The 10000-nt window shown below is 41.7% G+C and overlaps 1 protein-coding gene and 1 long non-coding RNA gene across 5 annotated transcripts in view; one reads left to right on the top strand and one right to left on the bottom strand.

Annotated features, from left to right (window-relative positions):
- The window catches only part of LOC147023999 (uncharacterized), a 10471-nt gene extending 2439 nt beyond the window's left edge, over positions 1 to 8032 (top strand). Inside the window, exons 2-3 of the long non-coding RNA XR_015060504.1 lie at positions 5378 to 5497; positions 7909 to 8032. This is a non-coding gene — a long non-coding RNA (uncharacterized LOC147023999). The remainder of the gene's footprint in view (positions 1 to 5377; positions 5498 to 7908) is intronic.
- LOC147023998 (uncharacterized) lies at positions 999 to 8032 on the bottom strand. Of its 4 annotated transcripts, none has more exons than XM_085890122.1 (5): positions 7897 to 8032; positions 3260 to 5463; positions 2752 to 2808; positions 2129 to 2649; positions 999 to 2013 (listed from the first exon to the last, which is right to left on the bottom strand). In XM_085890122.1, the coding sequence occupies exons 1-2, from the start codon at positions 8022 to 8024 to the stop codon at positions 3729 to 3731; spliced, it is 1863 nt and encodes a 620-aa protein (XP_085746248.1). In that variant the 5' UTR covers positions 8025 to 8032; the 3' UTR covers positions 999 to 2013; positions 2129 to 2649; positions 2752 to 2808; positions 3260 to 3728. The 4 variants fall into 4 exon arrangements, with proteins under 4 accessions (XP_085746248.1, XP_085746250.1, XP_085746247.1 ...); XM_085890124.1 differs by having other exon boundaries at positions 2129 to 2288; XM_085890123.1 differs by having other exon boundaries at positions 1000 to 2013; positions 2129 to 2292.
- Positions 8033 to 10000: the final 1968 nt, after the last annotated feature.

Raw genomic sequence — 10000 nt, 5'->3', positions numbered from 1 at the left:
TGTACAAAAGTATCATAGAATGACTTAAAAAACACAAAATTCACAATCAAAAAACTTATCAAGGAAGTATCATTGCATCGGTGTAAAGTACACCCTCAAGGTGCTGAATGAGGAGTCGGAGCCGCTGGGATTACGCGTTTCCTGGGTCAAAACTAAGATCCAGGTTTTCAATGACATCTTGGATGCTGCTATCTTGTTTGTACCTGTTTGTGGTGAGGATGTTGAGGTCACGGAGAGATTCACTTACCTTGGCAGTGATAGTCCTGTCTCTGCTGGCTGGGACCCAGAGGTCAATAGATGTCTGGGTCGGGACTGGGGAGTCACGGATTCACTGGATCATGGGGTGTGGTGCTGCCAGTACCTCTGTGAGAGGATGAAAGTTCAGGTCTTCAGGTCCTTGATGCTTCCAGTCTTGCTCTCCGGATGTGAGACTTGGGCTCTGACCAGGGATCTGAGACGGCGACTTAATTCCTTTGGCACCAACTCCCTTCGGAGAATCCTCGGCTCTTGCTGGTTGGACTTTGTGTCCAACGAGCGGTTGCTGAGAGAGAGACTCAAATGAGATTCGTTTCCTGCATAGTCTGTGGGCATCCGCTGCGGCTGTTTTGACGTGTGGCTCGTTTTCCTGACGCTGATCCTGCTCACCAGATTCTTTCAGTGAGGAGCCTCGTGAGTGGAGGAGGCCAATGGGCCGACCACATGCCTCGTGGTTGCAGCAGGTTGATTAGCATATCAAGGAGATAAGGATGAGCCAGGCATCTGCCTGGGGGATGGCCAGATGGAGGCCCTGGAGTCCTGGCACAAAGTGGATGCAGCAACACGCTTCTCCGGCGCATGCTCCCATACCTGACCATCTCCCATGGTTCGGGAATTTTCACTTTATTTTTACATGCTCAGTCGCTCTTTTGTGAGAAATGAAAGTGGAATAATCACGATGATGTCCTGATTAATTTAAGGTGTTTGTTTTTGACATGTAACTCCTGAATCTGTTTTGGATTTTGCATTGTATAACACACTGGGGTGGTACCCAGCACTGCCGAGGAAAAAAGTATTCAACCATTTGAAATGATTCAGAAGAAAATGGGTGTTTCAGGACGTGTTGTACATTGAAAAGCTTTGGAGTTATTGGCCTCTTGGTGGTTACTGTTTGAGTACTGCCTTACCCCACATCCCAATATTCACCTCATCGTGGCCTTCACTCTCAAAACAGCCTTCAAGGCCGACATGGGTTCACCTAAAACCTTGTCCAGATTCTAACGTGAGTACACCCAAAATTTTGGGTCTCTGGGTGCTTCGGTTCGGGAGTGAAAGAACAACAAACAAATGTACAAACACTTAAAATTTTTAAATAATTTGTAATTCCCTCGGAGCCATTTTCATGACAATATTTTAGACACCATTCCTTTGACTTGTACATTATATGATTTGAAAGGAGAAGAGATTTTAGGTTAACTTTATTCACAGGAATTAAAAATAACAAAATTCACAATCAAAAAACTCATCAACGTAGAATTTCCCGAGTCGTTCAGGTAGAACTCGTACACTGGGTCATCGAGGTACAACTCATACACTGGGTCATCGAGGTACAACTCGTACACTGGGTCATCGAGGTACAACTCGTACACTGGGTCATCGAGGTACAACTCGTACACTGGGTCATCGAGGTACAACTCGTACACTGGGTCATCGAGGTACAACTCGTACACTGGGTCATCGAGGTACAACTCGTACACTGGGTCATGAAGGTACAACTCATACACTGGGTCATCGAGGTACAACTCATACACTGGGTCATCGAGGTACAACTCGTACACTGGGTCATCGAGGTACAACTCGTACACTGGGTCATCGAGGTACAACTCGTACACTGGGTCATCGAGGTACAACTCGTACACTGGGTCATCGAGGTACAACTCGTACACTGGGTCATCGAGGTACAACTCGTACACTGGGTCATCGAGGTACAACTCGTACACTGGGTCATCGAGGTACAACTCGTACACTGGGTCTCAGCTGAAGGATGCGAGGAGAAAAACAAAAGTGAAAGACAATGGAGTGCAAATGTGTTTGTACAGTAATTAAGTCACGCACGATGTGATTATATAAGGTAGATGGAAGGTTTAAGTACCTGTACTTCTGGAGACTGATGTTTATTTTTTTAATCTTGGATCATCGTTCTGTAAGAGTCTGATATTTCATCCTCCATTCCTGGAGCTTGTACGACGGAGTGATGATTGATCCACTGCCAAACATCACATCTTCTTCTCCAGTGGCCGTGACTGAAACTTCTTCCTCCACACACACATCAACAAAAGGAAGTGAAAATCCCTCAATAGCATTGTCATCATCATCTCCATCATTATCATATCTTTCAACACAATCCTTGAAATATTATTTCCTCTCAATTGTTTTCTGCATCTCAGTTAAATTTTTCTTCTTTCTTTTGCCTTCAATTTCACACCTTTATTTTCTTCATCACAAACTCCCACTGGATTTTTCAAACAATTAATTTTAATGATCATCCAGGTGTACGCCATGATTTTGATACGGATACATTAACACTCATGCCAGACTTTTACCACCTGGAAGATTTGTTTGCTGTTTCTCTGGATTCGAGTTCAGCAAAATATTTGTTTGTCCTCAACACTTCTGAGGCACAGACAAAATGGGACATGATGCACGTGAAGAACATGTAGTTTAGACAAAGTTTGGAATAATTTGTGATGTAAGACAAGAATCTTGGCAACTTACGTTCCAACCGGTGGGAAGGTTTCAGGTGAGCAGGAAGGAGCACCACTTCTGAGGGGTCTTTGGGAAAACAACAACAGAAATATGAAAGATTAAATACATTGATATCTTTATCAGTTTGATAACTTGTTCAGAAAAGGCCACAGAATGAAATGCATGGAACAGGTAATCGATGAAAAGGTGAATCAGGTGATCTCATCCAACCGAAGGGAGTTAAAGTTCTTGTTGTATATTCTGCATGAGGATGACCATGTTAATAAGTTACCTTCCCACAAAAAGTATAATTACAATTATCTCCACAATTAAAGAGATTCTTCTTCATCAAAGGAAGTTTTAACAGCAATGTCTGTGAAAGACAAAGTTCCAAAATTTATTTCAACTTAATGTTTTGATCTTGGGGTTTGTTGTGTTTTATGATCTTGGAGTTGGTTGTGTTTTTGATCTTGGGGTTGGTTGTGTTTGCACCCAGTGTGTTCACCCCACCTGTCAAAAGATAATGGAAAGTTCTTACCTGTTGTAGGTCTTGAATAGCAGATGGCTTCTGTTGTTGCTGTCCGTCATCACGGTGAGGTTTCCGTTCAGGAGGGAGCCAATGAACAATGTAAGTCAGTGATGAATTCCTTTTCATCAGCAATAAGACCCCACCATGGTTTTCTGCAGCTTTGGTGCCTTCAGGAGAAAAGTTCAGGTTCCTGTTCTTTTAAATGCAAAACATCCATCAGGAGTGAAATCCTGTCATTGTCTGTACTTTCAAAAAAGGTTTCGGTTTCGGCTCCGATGTGATCTCAGGTACAATCACTTGTTTGGAAGAGACCGTGCGTTGAAGGAAATTGTTTTCAACAGAATATACTCTGTCTTTCTTTTAAAGTTTGCAGCAAGAGGAGACTGTATTATGTGGGATGGGAGATGAGGAGGGATGGTCGTGATTGACGGAGATGAGGTGGGTGTTCGTGATCTATGGAGATGAGGAGGGATGGTCATCATTTCTGGAAATGAGGTTCACCCTTGGGCTTCTTCAGGAGGACGACTTTGTCTCCTTTAATAGTGTATCTCCCGTTTGGATCACTTTCTCTCTTTTTGTCAAGATCACTCAGCAGCATCTCCAGTGTTTCTCTTTGGAGTTGAGTGTAGTCTGGAGTGATGAAAATGTTTCTTGTCCAGAGAGAGGGATCCTTCAAATTCCGAATCTTTTTATTATTCGTAAGAACCTGATTCCGATCAGACTCGCATCTAAAAACAACTTTCATGGGTCTGAAGATGTTCTCAACATATCTTCCGATGCGGAAAGTCCGTTCAGGTTCGATCTCCAGGTTCATGGCTTTTATTAATTTTGCCACAGCCTCCTTGTCATGTTCACCTTTTCCCTCCTTCACTCCACGGAACACGAGGTTATTTTTGCGCCTTTCAATTTCCGCTCGTTCATCCTTGAGAAACTCAGACTGAGAAGAATGGTGGGTCTCCCGTTTGGACGGCAGTCGATGAACATCGTGCTGTTTCTGATGATGTAACTTGTCTGCACATTGAGGCTTCAGTTGTTGTTGGAGAGCAACACTGTACAGTTGTTGCTGCTCCAGCCCATCATCACTGTGAGGCTTCGGTTCAGTCGGCGGCAGCAAATCAACATTGTCCTGTTTCTGCTGTCGCTCCTCCAGCCCATCATTCGTTCCAAGAACTTCTTCCTCGTTTTTCTCATCAAGCTTTCCTGCATTTTGTACTTTGTTCTCTCTTTCGAAGACCTCCTTCTCCCTTAACTCCACGTTATTTTTCCTATCCCTCATCTCTCGTTCTCTTACCATTAACATGAACTCTTTCAGTTTCCATCTAATTTCACATTGTTTTTGTTCTTCCCGGTGCTCTCTCTCTCTAAGATGAGTCTCTTCGTCCAATTTAAGCAGCCGGTACTCTCCATCTTTAAACTCCTCTCCTTGTTGGTGCATACGAAGCTGCCGTTTCTTAATCTCCTCATCTTTCCCATTCATGAATACTTCAAACACACCTTGTCGCTCCATCTCCTGTTCTTTACTTATCTGCAGGTATCGCTCCCGTTGCTGCACTCGTTTCTTCCAGTTGTCAATCTCGAACATTCTGTGTTCGACAAACAGCATTTTCTGATCAAGTTCTTTATTTTTGCGTTTTTCCCACATTCGGACTTGGAATCGCTCCTTTGCTCGTGTAGATTCTTCTCTCTTTCTCATCCTGAGCTTTTCTTCATTTTTCCTCTCCTGTTCATTCAGTTTGCTCTGCTCTTCTTCATTTTTCCTCTCCTGTTCATTCATTTTTCTCTGCTCTTCTTCATTTTTCTTTCTCTGCTGTTCCTCCTCTCCTCTCTTCCGGTCCTCTTTCTCCTTTATCCATAATTCTTTTTCCAATTTCCGTTGCACGTCCTTTTCCAACAACTCGTGTTCCATTTCCTGCACAAACTTCTCTCTTTGTTGGAGATTTCTTTCGGTTTCGACCAACCGAGCCTCATATTCCTGAAGTTTTTCTTCCTCTGCTCGTAAAACCTTTTCTTTCTCTTTTTGATATTCCCCTTCCTCTTCTTCTTTGTCACCAATGTTCTGTTTTGCTATGAACTCCATTTTTTCAGTGATTTCCAGAACCTCCTTTCCCTCTCCTTTCTCAATTTCAGGGTGTTCGGTTTCCCGAACCCCCGTTACCAATGGTGGATCGTCTTTCGATTCATTTTTCCGTTTCACTTTCCATCGACATCGTAAACTGCAACAAAACAAACAAACATTCTCAGTTCAAGGTAAAATAAAGTATGACATCACATGTAAAGTATTGAACACATGGTTTTGTGAAACATAAACAAACATGTTCCACGAGTGTTACAGTTCTGGAGGAAACGGAATGTGGAACTTGCAGATGTAACTTAATGTCTGAAGGAACGATGTGGAACGATGAATCACACTTGATTATTTGAAGAATCTCATGTAATAGTGGAGCATGTTATGAACTTTTACATTTGTTTTGTTAAAGATGGAAATTGTGACTTTATTGTAAATTATGTCTGACTTCGCTGGAATTCCATTGGTAACATTTTTTCATGACATCATTTGGTGGACATCTTGGATTTAAAAATATCCGTTTCAGAAGTATTTTGTCCCACAACTTCGACATTGACCAACAAACGATTCCTTGGAAATCAACACTTAGTTGGTGAGTATTAGTTTATATTCACAAGAAACTTGTGTCACATGTGTGGGACATCATTCATATCATCACGTACTGGATATAAAAAAATTAAATTACTTCACTTGTTCATCATAGATTAAGATAATGGTAAATGGACTTTTTAAATTATTCACTATGGATCAAATTATCAAAGAAAGAGCTGCAAGAAAAACTGTCACTCAGTAACTAGAAAGAGATTTGAGGAAACTGTTTGTTAAAATGTAACAAAATATGGAGGCCAATGAGGAACAAGCATTTGGTGAATTGGGAAATGTACTGTATACACATTTAATAATAAAATCAATCTGAACAGAAAGGAAATCATCGTATGGAATCTATCCATGTCTTATCCTTTGTTATTTCAGCCAGATTGTTATTACAAAAACAAAAATCTCATTGTTCTTTCACTTGAATAATCATCAAATTCTCATGTTTCAGATTGTGTTATGGGATACATGATAGCATCTCCCAAAGAGCTCCTTTTCACCAAGGCAACAACAGATTTTAAACTCTGCTTGTATTTCCACACAGGTACTGGTGAAAAGCTTGTTGATACTCAATACAGAACCTTCAAGAAATCAACATTTGAAACGTTTCTTAAGTGTATCCAGAAAAAGACAGATTATTACAATCCAGAATTTGTGTGAGTTGGACAAAGGCTGATCAGAATCACAGCAAACGAGCTTCAAGCAAAGAAAGATACTTGACACAGAGATTGACGTTAAAAAACCGAGTCACCTGGATAGAGATGAAAGAAGAAGAAGAACCAAACTTGCTGTTGCTTCACAAGACACAACTTCACTGACAGAGGACAACCCAGTGCTTCAGGATCTATAAAGCAGACTCGTTTGAACAGTACAATGTTTGTCAAATCAAAATGTGTATTTTGTTAACCAACCACAGATGAGGAAGAGCCAAAATTCCATGAAAAACTCCAGGAGGGCCAATTCCTGTTAACATGGGAGAAAACAATCCAAGAAATTGTAAACAGCCTTGGATATGATGCCTGGAAAGTTCGGCTTGCCGACGTGCTGTCTTCTGGAGATTTACTGTCTCGTGACATTCTGTACCAACACACGTCCCGCTTCACAAAAAAAACTGGGAAAAGTATATTCAGCGTCCATGTTGTGAAGCTAAATCACTTGAAATCAGGGTACCAATCATCCAGCCTCAAGATCATCAGGGTACCTCATGTATTGCCTCATGAGAATCAGAATCATAAGAATCAGAATCAGAATCAGAATCATACCCTATAAGAATCAGGGTACCTCATGTATTGCCACATACCGAGTTCTTCAGTGTTCTACAAGACCACGTAGATGAGGGGCAGTATATCGACATTGCTGGACTGCAGAAGTGCAGATTTTTCATGAATTACAAGACAGAGTTTGTTGGAACTTTCATAGGTTTTTTGACACACAGGTTACTGAATACACAACTATAATTACAAATAGTTTAACCAAAGTGAAGGCTTACCAAAGTTATACTCGACCTGTAAATGACCAATGAGGAATTTACACCAAATTTAACTTTGATTAATACAGCAAAAGTGGGTTTGTTCATCACAGCCATTTTGAAATCCAAGATGGTCACCATCCATAACTTCAAGAAGATTAAAATTGTGTGTTTTTAACTTCTTGGCATGATAAATGTGGGTATTGCCACCAAAACAGACTTCATATGACATCAGAGCCTGAGTTATTCTGAAATTTGGTGGAACATGGTGGCCATTTTGAAATACAAGATGGCCCCAAAATATTGGATGAAAAACATTGTTAACAATGGATTTTGGACACCTTGTCATCTCCTCCAGCAATAAAACAACATATTCTATATTTGGCAAAAATAACTTCAAGCCCATATAATCCAACATAACATCAAACACAGTAAACTCGTTTAAAATATTTGTGATCTTGTTCCCTCGTGGATGAAGACTTGATAAATATTAATGAATAAGTCACTTGTGTTCTTTACCAGTGAATGCAGAGCTTTCTTTTGGGGCTCCTCTTCTTGTTGAACCAACGTGACGGATCAAATGTGATCAGAACATAAAACAAAAGGAAGGAAATCGCGACAAACGCGATGTCGCGAACCACAGACATCCCTCCATCCTCAACAGCATCATTCTGGATAACCTATGGAAATGGACAAGGGCAGGGGTAGGAGGAATGTTTATTTCATTTAAAATTAAAATAAACAATATTTTTGCAATTATTTTACAAAACCCACAAGTTCATGGCAAAACAACAACATGATGTTGAAAATTTTTAGAATACAAACACAATGGGTCATGGAATGTTCGAGAGTTTATCGTTTGTACTTCGCTTACAGAGTGTGGGTTTGCACGAGGATTTGGGAAGTAATTTGGGAAGATTCCTCCATCGACACGGCCAGGAAGGAGCTCTTTCCTTGAAGGGACAAATTCCAAGTTTGCTTGGTGGGGGAAAGTTAACCTGCAGTTTCCAACCAACGATAAACTCTCTTGTTCCTCAACACATCATCACGGTAAAGAGGAATTACAATGACGATTTAAAGGGCAGACAAGGAAGATTAAATAAGGGATTTCAACTGTTACCAACACTCAATGGTTTACTCCTTTTTAAAGGCTGCTCCTGGAATCTATGATTTCTCTTAAAACAAAAAAGTACCGTTAGGCAAGATAGCCGACTTTAGAGGAATTTAAAATGGCAAATCAGTGGGACCAGATGTAATACCAGTGGAAGTATAGACCTGCCTCGGTGAATATGAGGTTCAGGTGTTGAACAAACTGTTGAACTGGGTGATGATGAGAGAGGAGATTCCAAGGGCACGGAGGGAAATCATTCTGGGACCATTATTTAATATTCCACTAACCAGATGGATGTATTTTAGATTGGAAAATACCACCTGTCACTTTACTGATGGGAATACAATGAGTAGGACTAAGAATAGGGGGAGAAAGGAGGGAGAGAGAGAGAGAGGAGGGGTGGGGGAAGGGAAGGCAGGGTGAGAGGAGGGGAAGGGAAGGCAGGGTGAGAGGAGGGGAAGGGAAAGCACATATGCGGTGGAGCTTTAATTACGCCTGTACATAACCATTGTCCAGACACATATGAAGATAACGACCCGTCAGGATACAACCACCATTGAGGGAGAGATGGAGACAGAGAGAGGGGGAGCAGGATAGGGGTGTGGGAGGAGGGTGCTGCACTGCATTGGGGGGAAGGAGTGTGGATGGGACAGAGAGAGAGGGGGGTCGGGGAGTCAGCAGAGAGAATATGTCTTTGCTTTCTGGGCAAAACAAACACACACACACACACACACACACACACACACACACACACACACACACACACACACACACACACACACACACACACACACACACACACACACACACACATACACACATACACACACAAGATAGTCGTTATCACCAATTTTTCTGTAATTGGCTGATTGGAGTTCGTGTCATTCCCGACAACAGTACGTACATACAACCCCCAAACCTTAAGGAGTTTTCAGCCTTGTTTTGGAGGAATTTAAATAAATAAATTATATAAACAGTTACATTCTCGACGTTTAAAGATGATGAATTTACTTGTGATATTATAAAAAGTCAAGTCGGCTCCATGGATGTAAATCTGTGTTCCCTTTTCTGTCACGTGGTGTTTCCTGTCACGAATCACTTGGTGAATTGAACTTGAACTCGAACTTCGATCGGTATTCAACGGGACAACCCATGTTGCTCTGAACGGTCCAACTTGTAAAAGGAACACACCCCTCACTCACACACCCTCACTCACACACACCTCACTCAGACATCCCTCACTCACACACACCTCACTCAGACATCCCTCACTCACACCCTCAGTCACACCCTCAGTCACACACCCTCACTCACACACCAACCCCTCATTTAAAATCCTCCGTCCGCACCTGATTTACCAAACTACAAAGAAAGTAACTCCCATGGTGTTGTGTACCTTCCCCGAGTACAACACCTTGTTATTTCTCACAATCCCCCCTTACCTGTTGTGATGGACGTGACGTTCCACTTCCGAGGACGGTGAACACGAACAGCGCGATGGGAAAAAACATG

The sequence above is a fragment of the Eptatretus burgeri genome, chromosome 7, assembly GCF_056783735.1.
Source record: "Eptatretus burgeri isolate ZD-2024b chromosome 7, Ebu_testis_v1, whole genome shotgun sequence".
In the NCBI taxonomy this organism is placed as follows: Eukaryota; Metazoa; Chordata; class Myxini; order Myxiniformes; family Myxinidae; genus Eptatretus; species Eptatretus burgeri.
This window is presented reverse-complemented; position numbering and strand designations above follow the sequence as displayed.